Source organism: Panthera tigris, chromosome B1, assembly GCF_018350195.1.
Source record: "Panthera tigris isolate Pti1 chromosome B1, P.tigris_Pti1_mat1.1, whole genome shotgun sequence".
Taxonomy (NCBI): domain Eukaryota; kingdom Metazoa; phylum Chordata; class Mammalia; order Carnivora; family Felidae; genus Panthera; species Panthera tigris.
In genome coordinates, this window is record NC_056663.1 from 132831568 (window position 1) to 132853754 (window position 22187).

Sequence of the window (22187 nt, forward strand, 5' to 3'; positions counted from 1 at the left end):
TATAATTAATTGAGGTGTTTGAAAGTATCCCCCCTTCTGTTTTCCAAGAATTTCTTTAGAATCCCAATGGCATCTATGACTTTTAGTTACCAATTATTTCCAGAAAATGTCCATTGTGCTCACAATGCCTAGGGCTGCCCCAGCTATTAAATTAGGCAGTTGGAAAGTGCATAAACTCTTTCAGGACCTAAGTTGTTTGCCAACAGCCTGAAAGAATTTATATACTTCCCTAAATGCCTGGCTTACTAGAGGGAGTTAGGCCTTAGGAGAATTGGGGCCATAAGGCAAGGAGGCTGCCCAGAATTGCACACAAGGCCATGAACTCGCTCCCTACCTTAACAATGACTTACCACACGAATGAGGGTAAATCAGGTGGCACCTGCCTGGGTCTTAGCTTCCAGGTGCCATGGAGCTGTTGCTCCTTGCTCTCTACCTTGCTCACTCTGCTCGAGACACACTGTCTGCTTCCTCTAACTTCTGGTGCTCCTTGAATACACCAACCTGTTCCCACCTCAAGGCTTTTTGCATTCTTTCCTCTGCTTATCCTCTTCATTTGCCTGCTATGGGAATCACTGCACTCATCAATACCTGATATTTTTATTATGTAATTATCTTCCTCCTGTAATCCCCATTAGAGCAAGAACTAGGTCTTATTCACGTGGCATCGCCAGTGCCTAGAAAAGTACTTGAGGCTTAGTGGCTATTTGTTGCATAAATGAATGAACAAGTAACAGTGCTACCACTCACTGTACCAGAATTGCTAGAATGCTGCACTGAGGTACTGTCTACAGGTACTGTGCTGACTTCCCCAGGAGGCCGTCCAGGCCATGGCACTGTAAGTAGAAAACCCGAGCTGTTGCCCTATGCCCACTGAGGACATGAGGGCACAGTCCACTGTCTGGAACTCATGTGTGACCAATTCCTAATCTCCAGTACTGTCTGCTATCTTCTTACCCCATCAGCCTGCAGGAATTATAGGCCTTTGTTAAAACACTTCCACTCTTCATATTTCCACCAGAGAACCAAGAAAGATTTTCTATGATTGTTTTTTCTGTGAGGAAACTATTTACTGCTTCTATCACCCATCAGAAATATTTGTGTTAGGATTCCTGGCAATCTTCATAAATTGCTGGTAAAAGAGAAGAACATGAACCACGAGGCAGAGGAAAGTACCTGGATCAGCACTAGAGAGTAAGAGCTAGATAGGACCCTAGGGATCATCTATTAGCCCAGGGCCTTCATTTTACCAACAAGGAAACTGAGGCCCAAGGAGTGCATATAACATGGCTGGAGCCCCCAAGAGAGGGTGAGTGTAGGGGGAAAGACTCCAAGTCTCCACTATGCAAAGGCTTGTGTCCCTCCTCAGTCCAGGATATCCTTCTATTTGCTCTCCCTATGATTTTCAAATGAAAATACTCACCTGGTAGCTTGCATTAACTGTTCACTTTCATGCCTTTCCAGGTAAGCAAGAACCCATGAAAGTGACACTGGCGGAGAGGGGAGGGACGATGAATAGGTTTATTAAATTAAAACTGCTTGTCTGATACTCTAATACCATCATCCTAAATAAGGGATTTCATGAGGAGTATATTAACACATCAAAATCTAAGAGCAACATTTGATATATACAGAAGACAAGTAATCTATATTGTTGCATTTACTTTTGAAATAACTATAAAACAAATCACACACACTTTCAGAGAAAATGCTAAGGCCATATTTTATAACTAAGTCATTTGTTGTTTTATTACTCATCACACCAAAGGATTTCAGAAATATCAGAAGAAGAGGATGAGACAAAAGCTTAACCAACATAACCTGTTTATTATTAATCTTACTTGCTTGTTCATAAAAATTGTTCAATTTTAGCAGTACAAAGTGTGCTTCCTTAGAGATATTTCTTAGAAGATTCCAACTATAAAAGTAGGGGACAAAAATTATAAAACAGAAATGATGGAACTGCTTTCCAAATATCTGAACATCTGGTTAGACACTACCTTTGTCAAAAATTTTGCAAGTGAGGGGCTCCTGGGTGGCTCAGTCAGTTAAGGGCCCGACTTGGGCTCAGGGCATGATCTCACAGTTCGTAGGTTCAAGCCCCATGTAGGGCTCTGTGCTGACAGCTCAGAGCCTGGAGTCTGCTTTGGATTCTGTGTCTCCCTGTCTCTCTGCCCCTAACCCACTCGCATCCTGTCTCTGTCTCTCTCAAAAATAAATAAACATTGAAAAAAAAAATTTTTTTTTGCAAGTGAGAATTACTGGTTTCAATGCCACCCACTTAATACTTTATAATAAAAAATTAAAGGAAAAATTGGATAAGCATATATTTTGAGGAAAAGTGAACGGTGAAAATACAAATGAATAGGTACATGTGTCATACAGATCTCTACTTCAAAAAAAATCAGAAAACTTACAGTAAAAGATAAAGCAAGAATAGCACTAACATGCTTCCACTGACATGGAAGAAAGTTAAAAGCCAAAGAGGAGCAATGAGAAATAAACAAAACCCTTAGTTATTACAATTATAGTACTTGAGCATTCAATTTAGCTCTAGATTTCCTGGAAATTGAAGCCAAAGTAAGAAACTAAAGAGTTTATGTAATTCTTCTCTGATAAAATGAAAGCACACTGGTTCATGAGGAGAATTAATTTATTTTTTTCCTGGAACTGAATTCTAGGAAGAATCTGTTGTCCTTGTGGGGGGAAAAAAACAAAACAAAACCCTGAACCAACAGATAACGGGTTCAATGATGTATCTGTAGAAACAGCAAAAATGTTCACAGCACCATCTCAAGAAACAAGAGTGAAAAATAACCCTTCAAGGTAAGTTTATAGATATCCATTTACTTCCTACTGTTTTTCTTCATTCTTTTAAAAATTCATGGTCTCACTGAAGATGAGGCCATACATAGCAAGTGTCCATTACAAAACACCCAGAGGTATAAATCAAGCACCATTTAACCCCTCAATACAGAGGGCTTTCCTTTCTGAGAAGTGAGCAACTCTTGTGGGTCTTTATGAGCCACCAGAAAAACCTGAGACAAATGCCTTGCAGCTTGCAGATTTCATTTTAATTAATAGAGTCTGTCAGAGAGCTCAATAATGCTTTAAGAGTCCTTCTGTTACTATTCTGGTTTATTTTGCATTTGAAGGTATGAGGAGGGGAACAGTTTAAAGGGGTATGGAAATGGCAACTGTTCATTAAAGTCAAAGTAAATGGAGATATGCCTGCCTCCTTAAACATTTCTTCAAATGAAAAACAGTAAATGAACTCACCTTTAGAATCTCTTCAACACAATGAACTTCATTGGAGTAGGTCTGCTGAAAGTGAAAACCAAGAAGGGAAAGATTAGCACAGAAACAAAAAGAACTCGGGTGATGGTATTAGTAGACGCTGGTATTCATATGGCAACCTTCTGGTGAGTGGAATCACCTCAGGGCCACCCTTTACTAGCTAAGTATTAGGAACTTCACATTCTGGATAAAACAAGACCAGAGACTAACCTGACTTAATGAGTGGGGAGGGGGTTCTGCAGGAGACAATGGCAGACTAATTCTGACCCTCAGATCAAAGTTTCCAAAGGAAAACGTGTGTATTAATGAAAATTAGCAAATTACTAAATCTATGGGGAAAACAGATATAACAAAAGTAGAGGCAGAAAGAAATAAAACTGGGGTCGCAGTTTGCCGCTTCATAGCAACATGTGTCCTGTGAGCCAAGTAAAATGAACACAAAGATGGAAATCATCTGAACACCTACCTCATAGTTAAAAAGGCCAACATCGAATCACAGACAGATTTTTTTTTGTAATATTCTAACTGGCCAAAGATTCACTTTAAGGTAAAGACATTCACTTCAGTGTCTCTGCCCCTGCTTCCAGCCAGCATTTTCACCTTATATACGCAAATATACACATACACGTGTGTACACACAAACACATACTATGTATTTCCTCAGAGAAAGACCCTAGGAGAAACAGATTTCCTAGTGTCTTGGATAAAAGATCTACTACTTAGACTTCTCTTCCTTATCTCCAGCTAAACAAATGACGGCTGCTGCCACCAATATCACCACCACAGATGGTGTCTAGGAAATGTCTTTTTACAGTCTTTATAAGTGCAAAGAAAATGCAAAAGTTTAAAAAAAAAAAAAACTTTAAAAATCATTTTTCCTTAACTAGAGACATGAAATCCCACGACCTCATGATTTTCCCTGGAAAAGCAACTTTTTGCTCTGTGTCAATTCACAGCCAAGTGCCCCGGTCAAGTTCTATACAACACACACTCCTCCCGTTACTGGTCTTCCCAGTCTGTCTGGTCCAATACCTGCCTCATAGCTGGAGAGTAGATGAAAGGCTTCTTTTCCTGGCTCTCATTTCTGATCTGAGTGTAATTTAATACAGCACTGGTTGCCAATTCCTGATCTACGATTCATTAACCCACCATTCCAGTTGAAGGATGAAGGCAAAGGAAAGAAAAGAGCATACAACATTCACACTGCCATGGAATCAAACTGAACGGATCCGTCAATGTTCAAATGTAATTTAATTTGCCTGGGGTCAGGTTTTAAAACGTGAATTTCATGCAAACAGTTTTGTTGAAATGTTTGCAGTTTGATATTTTTGACTGGCTCTGGAGGTCAGAAGGTACATCCAAAGAATCAAGGGTATCCCTTTAGTCCGCATGTCCTATCAGCTCTGCCTTTAGGCATTATGCATGTCAAACACTAGACTTGCTTACCTGCTCTTTGTTTTTCAAAACCATTAAGAGATGCCTAAAAACTGGACCAAATACTAATAACCCAACATTTCAGGACAACTGTCAGGAACAGAAATGAATGCTGTTTTGACATCATGATAAAATTTAAGAGTATTCTACGGTTTCAGTTTTTCACATGCATAATTAGGACAAATAATAATTATAAGCTGAAGGTGGATCAACACAACAGAGATACAGCATATTACTACTGACTCTGGTCAAGTAGTCCCCTCATCCCATCTGTTCCTGGAATGAGAATGGGAATCCAATTAACATATCTGGGAATCAATGAAAGTGAGGAATCAGAGAGAAAAAGATTTCTCCACTGCTTCCAACAGAATGAGATGAAAAAGCTGTAACTTCAGGACACTAAACGATTTTCTGAACTTCTTAATTATTCAAGGAGTCAATACCTAGCCAAGATGTTTCGTGTCACTAAAAGATTTTTTTTCTAAAGTTTTTATTTTTCTTTAAAGTTTATTTATTTTGAGCGGGGGAGGGGCAGAGAGAGAGGGAGAGAAAGAGAATCATAAGCAGGCTTCACATTGTCAGTGCAGCGCCTGATGCAAGGCTCAAACTCATGAATCCGTGAGATCATGACCTAAGTGGAAATCAAGAGTGACACACTTAACCAACTGAGCCGCCAAGCTGTCCCTAAAGTTATTATATGAGATGAAGCGGAATTGAAGAAATTTTTCTATAGCTCAGTATTTATTAGTATCTGGATAAGATAAACATTGCTAAGGAGTCATCATTTAACCCATTTAAAATTATAAATAAGGTCTTAGGTTCAAGCATTAATCGGTTAATTTACTGTGAATGTTCCTATTAAATCCATTATGAAAGTGGGAGTATTTCAAAGGGATGTGGGGATTCCATTCCAAATACATGAGGATATATTTAAAGACCTCCCTGGGGCGCCTGGGTGGTTCACTTGGTTAAAGTGTCCAATTCTTGGTTTCGGCTCAAGTCATGATCTCAGTTTCATGGGTTCAAGCCCCACGTCAGGCTCTGTGCTGGCAGCGTGGAGCCTGCTTGGGATTCCCGCGCTCTCTACCCCTCTCTCTGCCTCTCCTCCGCTCATGCGGTCTGTGTCTCTCTCAAAATAAACTTAAAAAAAATTTTTTTAAGACTTCCAAGCAGCACTGTTTATAATGGCAAATAACTGGAAATAATCAAATGCCCAACAATAGGAATCTAGCTGAAGACCTTTATAGTACATCTATATAGCAGTGTGTCAGAGAATTAAAATAATAATATAAATGTATGAGCTTGCATGGAAAGATGCTCACGATATTTTCAACTTTTCTTTTTAGAAATAATTGTATATTTACAGAAAAATTACAAAAATAATAAAAGAAATTCCCATGAACCCTTCACCCAAACTCCCCAAATGCTGGCATTCTATCGCATTTACTTTGTATTTTTCTCTCCCACCCATACCTCTACACTGAACCATTTAAGAATAAGTTACAGAATTAGAGTTAATTCCCCTTTATCAAGATATATTTTTCAAACTGTATTTAAAAGAGGAGAGGTTATAATAGAGATATATAAAGAGAGTCTGTATAACATGGGCCCATTTTATGTTCCATCTGCCTGAAATTCAGATCTCTACTCTTCTTCTGGCTCAAATTAGAGACTCTTAAACTAGAGTACAGGTATTTCAAATCTGTCTGCAGAGAAAGAGCTGTAAGGACAGGCTCTCTTGTGTTTAATAAAGTACATCTTGGCACCTCCAAGTCGGCCGCTGGAAGGAGACTTTCCAAAAAGGGAGGGGAAGCTCAACAAACCATTATGGCCTAATCCTTTCCTTAAAATCCACTTTTGCCACAGGGTCTCCAGCAGAGTACTGCCACTCCTGCTCAGAGAAGCCAGGTCCCTGTAACAAACACTGCAGCCAAATAGTAAACAATCAGCCTCTCTAAAGCACAGCCTAGTTAAGGCTGAAGATCTGCAGGTAAGACCTCCACAAAGCACAAGACATGATAAAAAGCAACAACAATAATCCATGCTGGTTGCATGAATCAAGAAATTCTAGTCTGCAGGTCCTTCTTTGTCCAGCTCTGCTTCCATGGTGTAGACAGTGACCTTAGCACTTACAACCACAAATCCCACTGCTGTCTCTCACAGGCAGTATCTAGGTTCCTAGGGGAATGCAGCTCTTCCTTCCTGCCTACCTACTTCTGACTGCCTCACAAATCTGGTATCCTGTATGTAGACTGACCTTGCTTCCCCACAAAGGTATGGACTTAACACAGGAACCATAATTCAATTGAAAATAAAATGACAGCAGCTACTTACTGAATACATATTGTACCTGACATTGCATTAACCTTTTTATGTACTGTTATTTCTTCTATTTGATACCATTTATTGTAAGATGCAACATCAGTAGCTTGGCGGGGGGGGGGGGGGGGGGGGGGGGACTGTACTAAATGTACCCATCAACTGCAGATATAGCCCTTATTGTAGAAACTTAAAAAAGAAATACCACAGCTAACATTATACTCGAATGTGAAAAGCTGAAAGCTTTTCTTCTAAGATCAGGAACAAGATGAGGATGCCCACTCTTGCCCCTTTTATTGGAAGTCTTAGCCATAGCAATCAGACAAGAAATAAAAAGCATCCAAATTGGAAAAGAAGTAAAACTATCATTATTTGCAGATGACATGAAACTATATATAGAAAGCTCTAAAGACTTCATCAGAAAACTATTAGAACTAAAAAAAGAATTCAGTAAAGGTTCAGGATACAAAATTAATATACATAAATCTGTTGCACTTTTATACACTAATAACTATCAGAAAGAGAAATTAAGAAAACAATACCATTTTCAATCACATAAAAAAAAAAAAAAAAAAAACAACTAGGAATAAATTTAACAAAGGAAGTAAAAGACCAGACCAGTACTCTGAAAACTGTAAGACATTGATGAAATAAACTGAAGACCACAAAAATAAATAAAAAGACATAACGTGGCTCATAGACTAGAAGAATACTGTTAAAATGTTCATACTACCCCAAAATAGAATACAAGTAAAATAAGATAAAGTAAAATGCCCATACTACCCAAAGCAATCTATAGATTCAGTGCAAATTACCAAAACACTAATGACATTTTTTCACAAAACTAGAATAGTATGAAAATTTGTACAGAGCCAAAACAGACCCCAAATAGGCAAAGCAATCTTGAGAAAGAAGAACAAAGCTTGCAAGTATCATACTCCCTGATTTCAAACGACACTACAAAGGTATAGGAAGCAAAACAATATGGTACTGGCACAAAAACAGATGCACAGATCAAGGGAATCAAATCGAGTCCAGAAATAAACCATGCTTGTACAGTCAATTAATCTTCAACAAAGGAAGCAAGAACATACAAATGGAAAAAGATAGTCTTAAATAAATGGTGCTGGGAAATCTGGACAACTACTTGCAAAAGAATGTAACTACATCACCTTCTTACACGATACACAAAAATAAACGCAACACGGATTAGAGACTTTAAGACCGGAAACCATAAAACTCCTGAAAAAAAAGGATAAGCGGTAATCTCTTGAACATCAGTCTAAGCAATATTTTTTTTTGATCTGTCTGCTCAGGCAAGAACAAAAGCAAAAATAAATAAATGGGACCACATCAAACTAAACGCTTTTGCACAATGAAGGATACTATCAATAAAACGAAAAAGGGAAACTACCGAATGGGAGAGGATATTTTCAAACAACCCACTAAGGGTTAATATCCAAAATACACAAAGAACTCACAACTACTATCCAGAAAACAATCCAATTAAAAATTGGGCACAGAACCTGAATAGGCATTTTTCCAAAGAAGACATACAGAGAGCTGACACATGAAAAGATGCTCAACATCACTGATCACCAGGGAAATGCAAATCAAAACCACAATGAGACACCACCTCACACCTAAGAGAATGGCTATTATCAAAAAGACAAGAAGGGGTGGCTGGGTGGCTCAGTCAGTTAAGCATCCAACTTTGGCTCAGGCCATGATCTCACGGTTTGTGGGTTTGAGCCCCACATTGGGCTCTGTGCTGACAGCTCAGAGCCTGGAGCCTGCTTTGGATTCTGTCTCCCACTCTCTCTGCCTTTCCCCAGCTCGTGCTCTTTCTTTCTCTCTCTCTCAAAAATAAACATTTGGGTGGGGGGGGAAACACAAGAAATAACAAGTGTTGGTGAGTATGTGGAGGAAAGGGAACCCATGCGCACTGTTGGTGGGAATGCAAAATGGGGTGGCCACTATGAAAACAGTATGGAGGTTCCTCAAAAAGTAAAATTAGAAATACCATACAATGCAGCAATTCCACTTTTGGGTACTTATCCAAAGAATCCAAAGAAAACAAAAACATTAATTTGAAAAGATATAAGCAAACCCACATTTACTGCAGCATTATTTACAATAGCCAAGATATGGAAACAACCTAAGAATCTATTGATAGATGAAGGCATAAAGATGCAGTATATACATGCAATGGAATGTTACCGAGCCAAAGAAAAACATAATCTTGCCATTTGTCACAATGTGAATGACCTAGAGGGTATTATGCAAAGTGAAAGAGGTCAGAATTAGACAAATACTGTATGATTCTACTTATATTTAGAATCTAAAAAACAAAACAGAAACAGACTCACAGATAGAACAATTCAGTTACCAGAGGGGAGTGGGATGGGAGATGGCTGAAATAAGGGAAAGGGATTAAGAGGTACAAACTTCCAGTTCTAAAATAAATAAGACACAGGGATGCAATGTACAGCATAGGGAATATAGTCAATAATAGGTAACAACTTTGCATGGTGACACATGGCAGCTAGATTTAGTATGGTGATCACTCCATAATGTATAAAGGTTGCATCACTACATTGTACACCTGAAACTAATAGAATATTGTATGTCAATTATACTTTGACAACAAAAAAATCTGACAAAATTCCGTATAATGCTCCAATTCTCACATTAACCTCTGTGGTAGGTATTATCCCAGACCGAATTCTAGAGAAATTAAATTACATATCCAAAGTCACACAATGCTCTGAAGTGACTGAGCCTGGTTTCATAATATTAATACTACCTTTCCAAAAACCTCAACCTTCAGGCAAGAGGCAAATATATTAGCATTTTAAGGAGGAGATGTGACTCCAGTTGTCCTACACATGACCAAAAACATTCTTTGAAAAACAATGTCTTGCTTCTGTTTGTACAAAGAAGCGCTTTGGTATTCAGATTTAGCTGCCTCTTCCTACTACACGGCTTCAGACCAGAAAAGGCAGCAATGCTGGCCTCAGTCTGATTTCTCACTGCTCTTGGAATGACATTGTGTAATCATAAGGAAATACACAGATACCAAAATAAAATATGTTAGTAAATGAATTCTAAGCATGACACAGTTTGTTTTAATAAGCTAAAAAAGAGCAGGACGAAGAAATATACCTCACCACTGAGACCTGGAGGCTCTTGCAATACTGTGTTTTAAGTTTCTCAAGTTTCAACGGAGCAGCACTTTTATAACAATGCCAGTCTCAAAAAGGCTTAGTTATCACTAACCAGGAACTGCAGGGAGCGTGAAGGCAGCATGCTGACAAAGGAAGTCAAAAAAGATCTTGGATTCTAGTTCTGGCCCTGCTGAGGACTGGCTCTCCAATTCTGGATGAGATTCAACTTCGTTGCGACTATTTCCTCATGGTGATAAAGGGGATAATATTAACAAACCTAACTGCTTCACAGGATTGGTATGAAGGTCAAATGTGAAACTCTAAAAACTTTCAAAAGGCCCAGGGATATGTGAAATCCCTGGTGCCAACATCATTAAGGCATTCTTTTTAAAACATTTTTTAAAGTTTATTTATTTATTTTGAGAGAGACAGAGACAGCATGAGTGGGGGAGGGGTCACAGAGAGAGGGAGAAAGAGAATGCTAAGCAGGCTTTGTGCTGCCAGCACAGAATCTGATACGGGGTTTGAACCCATGAAGTCAGGAGGGCAAAGCCTGATCTGAAACCAGACACTTAACCTACTGAGCCACTCAGGCACCCTAAGCCTTTCTTTAATGGTGTGGACAGAAACCTCAAGAGGGTTCTCTATCAGTTTAATTTTTAAAAGATAAGGCTCATGCTATTTTTCTTCAAACACAGGTCAACTTTTGGATTACGGTTCGGCCTGTAGTATCTACTTGTTGCACACCAATCCCCATCTAGCTAGATGACTCATACTTTTCTTGTCCCTATCTAAAACTCTCTTCCTTCACTGGTGTCCAGATAACTCCCACGCAGACTTCAGGTCACAGCCTAAAAACATCTTTTGGAAAAGATTCCCCAATCCCTCCCTCCCAAAACTGTTCACGTGCTCCCACAGCTCTCTATACTGCTAAAGCACCTCATGTAGCATCATCTCTGCTACTTCCTGATCGCAAGTTCCATGAGAGCGGGGGCCAGTACTACCTCGGTGAACCACCAATCACACAATGCCTGTCACACAGAGGCAACCAATAAACATTTGCTGGTATGTTTTCAGGCTCAGAACTCAGAACATGAAAATAAATTTCCAATTTTTAGAGCTTTAGATACTTCCTAAATACTGTAGCTTGTAGGAATTATAAGTCAATGTCTTAAATAACAAACTACTGGAAATAAACATACCAGGGACAAAAGGGAAACTGTTTTGCATTGTTTTCTCCTCAAAAACACTATGACTACGTAGAAACTATTTTTCACATACTGACTGGCAAAACAAAAAACTGATGATACTGTATCTGTTAAATATGAGGAAAAAGGCACTCTAATACCCTGGTTTGTGGGAGGGTAAAGGGTCACAACTTCTAAAGGCATCAATTAGGCAACCGCCCCCAAATTCTAATTTCCCATAGACACAACAATTTGACTTATAGCACCAACTTCTACATGTACACAAAGACATATGTACAAACCTATTCACTTCAGCCTCGTTTGCAAATAGTAAGATACTGGATACAATCTAAATGCCCATTCAGAAGTTAACTGGCTAAGAAAACTGTGGTACATGCCCCTTACACAGAAATACTATGTAGCTATAACAAAGAATTAGTACTCTCTTCATGTATTGATTTGGGAGTAATCTCTAAGACATATTGTTAAGCAAGAGGGAAAAATATAGGTGCAGTATATGCCAAGATTTGTATACATGAAAAGGTGACAGAAGGGAACATGTATGTAGTTACTAACCATGCAAAAAAAATACTACTGGGAATACAGACAAGAAGCCTGTGACATCAGCCTTGTAGAAAAGAGAATTAGGTGGCTAGAGGGGTGGAGCAGTGGGAAGATTTGCACTACATATTTTTATCTTTTAAATTCTGGATCACAAAATACATCTGTTCATAAATAAAAACATAATTGATATTTTTAAAAAACAGGGATAAAAACTTTTACTCAAAGTACAGTCAATGTAACTTTCCTTCTCCCAAACACACACCTATGTGAATCAGTTTCCAGTTTCTTCCTCGGTGCTCTGGGCTTGCCCCACATAACACTTAGCACACTGAGCTATTCACAGATTTGCAGTCAGCCTTCCACCACAGACTGTGAGGTGTTCCTGTGGAAATCCAGGACTACTATCAAGGCCTGATCCAGTGTTTGCTGGCTAATTCATTCTTTCTTCCCAAACTAAACTACAAAGTCCTTGAAACAGCTGCATTATTTGGCTTGGTTTTTAAGAAATCAGTCATACTTAAATACTGAGCACACACATTCGAAATACACAAAACCTCACAGGACTGCTGTGAGGAAGAAGTAAGACAATACATGTTAAAGCTAATGTCATACAAATAACACATTTATCATGAAGATGCCATAATCAACATTTCCAAGACACAGATTAGAGATGGAAACCAAAAGGCCTGCCTGAGCAAGGTTTTGACACAAAATTAATTTTACTTTGTGAATACACAGTAAATTACCTCAACAGCGAGCCCTATTACAAGAACACACTTATACTGCCTGGGTGTGCCTACTTAGGCTGGGAAAGGTATGAAGGTGCTAGCAATATTACTTCTTCAGAAGCATCATGCCCTTTGGGCAACTACCTAAGCATCTACTTCCATACCTGGTATTTTAAAAGAATTTTTAAGATCCCTAGACAGACTGGGGCGCCTGGATGGCTCTGTTGGTTAAGTATCCAACTTAGATCTCATGGTTCCTGAGTTTGAGCCCCGTGTGGAGCTCTGTGCTGACAGCTCATAGCCTGGAGCCTGCTTCAGATTCTGTCTCCCTCTTTCTCTGTCCCACCCTGCTCATGGTCTGTCTCTCAAAAAATTAAAAATTAAAAAAATTTTAAAAAAAGATCCCTAGTGAAATTTATGGGCACACTTACAGTACAAAACGTATAAGCTTTTGTAAGTAAGAAAGTTATAGATTGTTACTATGAAAGGAGGGATAATGAGCTGACAGAATAAGGCACTCTTAACAGTGTAATAGTATTATGTAAAGTGCAAACCAACTTTAATTGTTAAGTTCTCCCTTCAAAAAATTAAACACCCTCCCACCTCTCCCCAAGTATTTTCAAATAATGGAGAGGTTTTGGATACCTTTTAAAATGTGATATGCTCCAGGGGCGCCTGGGTGGTTCAGTCAGCTAAGCGTCCGACTTTAGCTCAGGTCATGATATCACAGCTGGTAGGTTTGAGCCCCACATTTGGGATTCTCTCTCTTTCCCTCTCTCTCTGCCCCTCCCCCACTCATGCTTTTTTCCTCTCTCTCAAAAATAAATAAATAAACTTAAAAAAATAAAATAAAATTGATACACTCCAACATGTAGCAAAGATCCCTTTTTTTAATGCCAAACTGTCTGCCAGGCACGAAGGCTCCCACAATTAACGTCATGCTAATTGCAGAAATCTCTACAGCTCCCCAAATAAATTTTTCAAGGAGAGGAGGAAAGAGACTGATAAATGACAAGGCTATTTAAAACAATTTTAGGAATCTATAGGTCACCTACAGTTACCATCAAACAAAAATTTATTGTGGAAAGATCATGCCTTCTACTCGTATTGGAGGATCCAGAAAAGCGGGGAAGTGTAGAAACAGAGGTGTCAGAAATACTGACAGACCTTTTCTATAAGTCTTCTTACACCAAGATAACCCTTGGTGTTTTCATTTATTTTCCTCAGACTCGTTTCCTATTTGGTGGGGTCTGGAGTTAATTCATTCATCTCTGTGTCTCCCATGACCTCAGCATAATTATGGACTAACACAGATATGCAAGTAGTATTTGTCAAATGAATGAATTTGATTTTGTCATTTCGTGGCATCTTCAACGAAATTCAGAAACATGAGCTTACCAAAAATTTGGAATATGTTATGGTGAATTCTCCCTTTTCCCCCTACATATTAGAAGCAACGTGTTTGTTCACATTTGTAATATTACAGACATCTCCACAGAACAATGATGCTTTTTAAGACACAGAAATCCTCAAAAAAACAAACAAAAACTATTATAACAAAATTCCATTACCACCAACAACCCAATCAGATGTTTTTCACCCAAGGAGTAGTTTCCTAAGTGCAGTGTAGGGACATGAATTTCTCTGAGCAAAGTTTCAGATATGAGAGTTGCATGAGATCATGACTGTTGGGAGAGGGGGTACATCAGGCATGCTTGGGTGGGGGTAAGGAAAGACATGTGTATCCTTGAGATAGGAGATCAAGAAATACTCCAGGATAAAAAACAGAAAAAGAATGCTGGAAGCTTTGGAAGATGTGGTGGCATCCCAACTCACTTTTTTTTTTTTTTTTAATGTTTATTATTTTGAGAGAGAGAGATAAAGACAGCAAGGGAGGGGCAGAGAGAGAGAATTCCAAGCAAGCTCCATGCTGTCAGAACAGAGCCCAACATGGGGCTTGAACTCACAAACCATGAGAGATCATGACCTGAGCCAAAACTAAGAGTCGGATGCTTTACTGACTGAGCCACCCAGGCACCCCCCCCCAATTCACTTATTAAATGAGAGCTAATATTCCTGATTTTTTAAAGTTCACCTTTAAGTAAACTTTTTTATAGGCAAACTGTATGTATCTACTTGTCTTTCACCAACTAGAGCAAAATGGTCTAAAAATGAAAAGAACCCTAAATATCATTACTGAAACTTAAAAAACCTCACAGAAAGAAGTATTTTGAACTTTTAAATATCAATATGAATAATCAGAGTTTATTGTTCCTTTCCAGTCACTGATTTTACCTGAAGTGGTTTGCTTTAGTGTCATAAAGAATTTATTTTTCAAAAGTATATGAATTTATAAGAAAGCTCATAAATTGTACTAACTGAATTAGTTAAAATATTCTGGAAATTCTGTTTTGATTTCTATTGAAAGAAAGTATCTTTTCATTGTGAAAACTAGGATCTAGTTTTGAAGACTTGGTTTAAATAAATAAAAATAAAAAGAACAGTGAGTAGCTGTTTTCCACATATAATTGTAAAAACTTGATCTAAATGTACAAATGAACACGAGGGGAGTAATAAAAGTGTTGGTTTCGTTTATTTTATTACTATTATATTTCCTAAGATCAACTGAGTGTGTACATTTTAATGTATTCCCAGGGCTTCTGTAAAGCCACATGAAACAGTTCCTATTTAAAAAAAAAAAATTATGTTTATGCATTATATACAGAAATGTCTTCAGTAGATATGACAATGTCAACTAGTTTCTTGGTGTAAAAGTTAAGAGGAATGGGGTATACCTGAGCCAAATTTAAATTGACTTAAAAACAAAGTAGTTGGATGAAAAACAAATGTAAAAAACTTACCATTGTTTGATAGTACTCATGTCTAATCTCAGTTATTCACTGACTTCCTAACTTTTGCCTGTGAACCATTACCATTCATCATGTAATAAGGTATCAGAAATCTCCAATGCTCTTAAGACTTGAAAACACTGTGCCTATGATGAAAGATCACATGAGACCCCATGAAGCCCACTGTGGGCGTATTAACTGTGAATGATTTAGTAAGACTAGCTAAAAAGGCAGTGCTTTAAAAAAAGAAAGGGAAGGGAGGGAAGGAAGGGAGGAAAAGGGAGGGGAAGGGAAGGGAGGGGAGGGGAGGGGAGGGGAGGGGAGGGGAGGGGAAAAGGCATCACAAAGAACAAGTCTAGACAATGGTTCCATTCCAGTGATAATAAATTGACAACCTTTTTCAAAAGTACCAAACTATATGATCTATTCCTACCACAACCAATCCTCCTCACCAAAACAATCTTTAGAGCTTTTTCTAAGAGAGATTTAATTTTTCTTTTTGACTGGGTACATTACTTTGCAAAGCATGAGTAGTCTTTTCAATTAAAATATTATCACTGTAGAGAAGGTGTTATACTGCAGTGTGATGGTGTTTTGTGACCATGCTTACTCCAATCCCCATCCTACCCTTCCTTCCCTCTTCCCACCGCCCCCCTCTCGCTCCCTTGAGTGCTCACTCTGTCTCTCTCTCTTTCTCCCACACACACACACACACACACACACACAAGTTAAATTGTATTAACTGATGGTTGTGAGTATAAAACAACACTACTAGTTTGTCAACCATGACCAGATTTATAGATACATAAACCTGTGTTCTGCACCTCCTTTGAGTATAGGTGTCTATCAAACTTAAGTGGCAAACAATGTTCAGAAACCATGTCGAATTCTACATTCCATAGGGTGCCTGGACTTTTTTTTTTCTTTCCCATAGCTGAGCATAAGCTAAGACTACAAGAGGCATCAGAAAAAAACTTTCCATCAGTTTCTGGATTAGGTTGAAAGAAACTGAAGTCATATGAATAAGATAAGCCATTTAATCCATGCTTTGTCTGAAAGAACATAAAGATTTTATCTTGGATTTATTCCAGCAGTAATCTCAACAGTCCCCTCTGGGCTAGGTGTTGGTTGTCTGTCTCCTGGCATGTTGACTCTTAAAAACAAAAAACAGAACCCAGGGAAAAAAAGGAAAGAAAATTACTGAAGCAGGCATATATGCACTGAGGAAGCAATTTGAACTTCACACTACCTTGGGGATTACTGATACTATAATAAACACAGAAGAGAGAAGGCAAATAAAGATGGCCTCGTGCTTTATATCTTAATTCTGAACAAGTAAATTCCCCCCTCCCTTCTTTCAGTTTTAATATTGGTAACAACTAACCAGGTTACTTGCCAGAGTGTAGAAAAAGGGCCAAAGATCATTCTGGGAAAGTACAATTCATCTAATATTGTAACACTATGAATGATTATAAATCACTCATTTAATCTTATCATCAAAGAGCACCTCCATTTAAGAGACTATTTTGCTTTTCTATAATCTACCAAGAACCAGATTCAGTCATTCTTTTTAGGGAAAAAAAAAAAAAGTTTACTAATTCCACTGAATCTCTGGGAGACTTAATAATCTTTTCCTTTTCCTGCATTATCTTTGTATGTAAGTTTGGTCAGAAAATACAGACAAATTGCATCAGGTTTCCAGTAAAGTTCATCTTATAAAGTGATTTACTAAACTGGCCAAAGTGAAAATGTTTAGTAACAATGTTCTGAATAAATACTTAGTCACTCCACAAGTGCCAGTATTTTTTTCTTTTATAAATACAAGGGGTAAGGTAAATATATACATATAAGTTTTATTCTTGAATTTATTTTAAATAGCTATTTCATATGTGCCAAGGAAAAACATTCTTGTAAAATAAATGTACTCTAATACCTGCTGAATTAAAAGCATTTTAAGCATTCATACTATATATAATCACGATTCCAAAAGTTGCAGCAGCAAACAATAGGTGTGTGCCCACTTTGAAAACATGAAGCAGTGACTATCCTTGCAACTTTTTCCATCTCAATCTTGTCCACGCTCCATCTCCTTTCTGCTCTTCTCATCCCCTCACACTGACACACACCCACAGTGGAGTTTTCAAAGTACTCTTTTGACTTTAACTCCGAGCCCCTTGAACCAAGACTCCAACTTTTTGAGTGTTTTAAGACACAGGGTGACTCAACCACATCTGTCATAACTCTCAATACTCTTGCATTCCCTGTCGTTCCCATTTCCCCTCTTTCCTTCTAAACTTTTCTAGAATATACAATCTAGGTGCCACAGAAGAGAGAATATGAAAAACAGTCAACCATTCTAATAGCAGCAACAAAACCAACTCCTTTTGAAAACTGCCTTTAGGAGATGGAAGGGTCAGGGCGCTTGGCTGGCTGAGTCAGAGGAATGTGTGAATCTTCATCTTGGGATTGTGAGTTCGAGTCCCACGTTGGGTATAGAAATTACTTAAAAATAAAATCTTAAAAAAAAAAGAAGATAGTAGGGTCAAACCAGAAATAAATTACATCTCAGCTGTACATAAATCCAACTGTGGCCCTCCTGAATGTTCCTTATACCTGGCACATGGCCTGCTGGGAAAATGCTCCTGGAGCCTTGGTCACTTTTTTACTGACATTATCATAATCACGCTGCCAGTTTGGAACATGAGAAGGGGCACCTGCTATTTAAAAAGTCCTTTCAGGGGCGCTTGGGTGGTTCAGTCGGTTAAGTGGCCGACTTTGGCTCAGGTCATGATCTCACAGTCTGTGAGTTCGAGCCCCGCGTCGGGCTCTGTGCTAACAGCTCAGAGACTGCAGCCTGCTTCAGATTCTGTGTCTCCCTCTCTCTCTGACCCTCCCTCATTCATGCTCTGTCTCTCTCTGTCTCAAAAATATATAAACATTAAAAAAAAATTTTTTTTTAAATAAAAAATAAGTCCTTTCAACTTAAAGTTCTTTAACTGGTACAGCAGAATCCTCTGTAAAAATAAGCATTATTATTTATGATGCCATAATAATGCTGTCTGCCAAGTAACATTAAGTGAACCTGAAAAGTTTTACACCGGTTCCAGAGCAGGTCAGTCTTATTCGTTTTATTATCTCTTTTAGTAAAACTTTTCAGAGGCATCTCAATGTCAAAAAGTTGTTTCCTTAATAAAATTCTCTCAAAAGCTTTTTGTAGGAGAAAATCAGCCAGTTTCTTCTGGACTTCATTAGAACAAGTTTAAAAACAAAAACAAAAACAAAAAACATTATTTGTGAGGGATTCAAGTCACTAAAAAACTCTATTCCTTCCTAAATCTGGAGCTAACAGGTCCTCCAACTCATTTTAGGACACAGTTCCTAAAAAAAAAAAGCTCAAAGGTATAACCTGAATTCAAATCAATCAAGAAAAAGTTCACATTATAATAACTTGAGGGGTCTCTCTCCTTTCTCATTACTTGTGCCCAATTTCTCAGCTCTCTTGTGGCAGACAGAAAATGCACTAGTGCTTAACTTTAAACAAATTCTATCTTCTAAAGCGGGGTGGGGGTGGGGATTGTAAACACTGTCATCTTCTCTAACTAGCCTTTCATCACATACATTTACATCCTACACAGTTATAGGCTACATGACCACAAATCCTGGTGAATAAATTAATGGGAACCATATAACTCTAAGAACATTAAAATTTATCTCCTATACCTGCCTATACAGAAGTAAAATTACTTCAAAATATTCTTTCACCACTGGAAATCAATTTTTAATTTAAGTTAGAACTTGGGTAGAGCCCCACAATCCTTTGAATTTGACTTAAACGCCATTTGCTGAAAAACAAAAACACAGCAATAAAAATCAAGGGGGAGAGGAGACAGAAAGGGAGGGTGCAGAAGGGCAGGGAGGGAAAGCAAAGCAGGGGAGCATACACGTGTATACACACATACATAAGCTTTTAAACTGCCAATATCTTCCGTGTGTACCTGTACTTTAGAAAGACAAAAGAAACCATCAATATTTGCCAAGCGATTCAGGAGTTCAAGACCAGAGCTTGAAAGATGAACAGAAAAAATCTGACTGGTAAGGAACTGCTTATTTTTAAATGTTTTTAATTTCTTTAAAATGCATTGCCAAAAATAGGCTGTGATTTCATACAGTTATAAAATGATAATATTACACTTTCTCTACTTTAATTCCATTATTTCATTAGGAAGAAAGAGACAGAGAAAGGAAAATCCATAATCCAACCCAACAACCACGAAAATCTCAAGAGGTATTCAGTCTCTGGTGGCAGCCAAAAGAAAAAAAACACGCACACAAAAACAACAAAGCCAAGCCACACCACCTGTCAGCTACCTATCAAGTGTATACCAAGGGAGGGGCCATGGGAGGGGCCGGATACCTGTGGCTGGAAAGCTTATTTATCTTGTTTAGAAGGTCATGCACAGCCTCGCTCAACTACAGAGGTTACTGGGATCCTTCTCTTCTCTGATGTTAGCCCCTAACAGAGAAGGCAAAGAGAAGAAAAGGAGGGAAGGTGGAAAGAAGGGAAGGAGGAGAGGAAAGGGAAGGATGGAATGGGAGAAAAGGAGAGAGAGAGACGTTCCTTGTTTGAGGCCTCACTCTCTCACCTCCTTCTTCCCCACCTGAACCTCAGGCCTGCACTTCCTCATACTTACTGTGGGGCAGCTGTTCACTGTGGGGCACTTACCTCTGTGAACATGTCTTACTGCCTTCCTACATGGCAAAAAAGCTTTCCTGTTTTCATACATCCCCTTGCCAGCCCTAATCGGTGCCACTGGGCCACTGTCTTTTGTGCTAGCGGCTGCAATGGCGGCCCTGACAGGAAAGAACTTTGAATCTCTTCCCCTGTACTGAGCCATAAGCGGCAGCGAGTGCTCCCAGGCACAACTCCCCTGGCTCTGCTCCTAAAAATGCTCTCAAGTACACCGTTGCTTAGCAATATTTGCCTTCCCCCTGTACATTTGAAATTGGCAACATCTGTCCCTTTAGCAGTTTTTACTTGTGCAAAGCACCATGCTCACAGTTTAAAAACATACGGCTTTATGACACGGGCAATCCTCCACTCTTTCCATCAAAGCCAGGGTTGTGAAGACCCCCAAAGTGGTTTAAATCTTTACTTTGCTTTCAAGGTCCATATAAAAATCTTCATGATTTAAAATTGCCAATAGTATAAAAGCAAAATATTTAAGCCACCACTGGGAGTTCCTATTAAGCCCCACCTAATAAGTGTCTGCACAATGACACCTGAGGTGTCTGAACTAAAATTCCCATTCAGCTCGAAATTTTCTATATAACTAATTCTATCCCCAGGTATTATGTGCAAATATGTATTAGATAAGATAAAATATGTATTAGTTAATATGTGTAGGTATAAGGCAATGTATTCATGGAGTAGACAGGGCAATTTTCATGCCCACGTTATAATCCAACATCATAAACAAAAATACACTAACGTGCGCACGCGCACACGCGCGCGCGCGCACACACACACACACTGATCAGTGGCAAAGGAACTCTTTAAGAGTCTAGAGGGAAAAAAAATTCATTTAAGTAATTCCAACACTACGTATTTCAAAACAAATGATCTTAAGTTTCCTAAGCTTTTTCTTTATCTCCTGACAGTAATCTAAGTATTGTACTAAAGTTACTCATTAACACTAAAGTAGTTCATAATGCTGTAATTTTGCACATAATAACCAAAGATAAAAATGAACATGGGTATTTTATAGGCAGTACATATGTCCTGCATATAATTTTACTTACCTAGCACATTGATGGGAAATAAAAATCAGAGTAATAAAAAGCATAAAAGTCAATGAAGAATTAAACCATACTCTGCACTGAAACTTTGGTGTGTAGTTATTTTTGTTTCTTTAAACAAACCAGGCTACAAAAGCTACAATTTTCCTTTTGGCCAAACCAATTTTGACAGATCAGAAACACATGTTTTCAAAGACATTCTGTAGGAACTGAGCTCCAGCTACAAAGGGCAGGCTGACCTATTGGTCTCATCAAGTCTCTACCTGGTGCTCATAAGAAGCAGAAAAGACTGGGTGATACTTACACCACTAAAAATACATCCAAAAGGTCCTTGATTCTGTAGGTTTAATCACAGCCCTGAAATCCCATTAACATGCATGGATTTGTAATCCTGCTTAGCCAACAAACATGAATTCAACACCCTCAAACTCACTTCTCATTGTAGCTCATCACTCACTACTTGCCCAGATGCACACAGTAATTCTTGTGAAGTCAGGCTTTTTACTGCAGTTTATTAAAGAAACTTGAGTGCACTCTGCAACTGGGGATTCTCAAAAGCCTCAGATGTTCCTCTAAGTCATCCCCAGTGGTTCTGGCCTTGCAGGGTAGTGCTTAGGAGCAAGGGTCTGAGTTGGACACACTGGCTTCCAGATATGGCCCTGCCAGGGACCAACTCTAAGCTCACTGAATAGAAAGGACTTAAACACAGTGCCTAGCACACAGTACCTTCTCAATAAAATATATCAGTTTTACTGCTATACTCTTACCATGACACAAAAGTCTCAATCTTATTTTTCCTTTTTTTCCATTTTATTAAACTTTCCCACTTCTCCACACCATCACCCAGGC

The 22187-nt window shown here is 38.5% G+C and overlaps 1 protein-coding gene across 11 annotated transcripts in view; it reads right to left on the bottom strand.

Moving 5' to 3' along the window:
• The window catches only part of AFF1 (AF4/FMR2 family member 1), a 145708-nt gene that overhangs the window by 64693 nt on the left and 58828 nt on the right, over nucleotides 1-22187 (bottom strand). For 10 of the 11 annotated variants that reach the window (XR_006216871.1, XR_006216872.1, XR_006216874.1 and 7 more), the window contains one exon: nucleotides 3277-3321. Coding sequence is in view for 6 of the 11 variants with exons in the window: in XM_042984222.1 (XP_042840156.1) it covers nucleotides 3277-3321 (45 nt within the window). In the remaining 5 variants the exon portion in view is untranslated. The remainder of the gene's footprint in view (nucleotides 1-3276; nucleotides 3322-22187) is intronic. The other variant, XM_042984220.1, reaches the window with a different exon arrangement.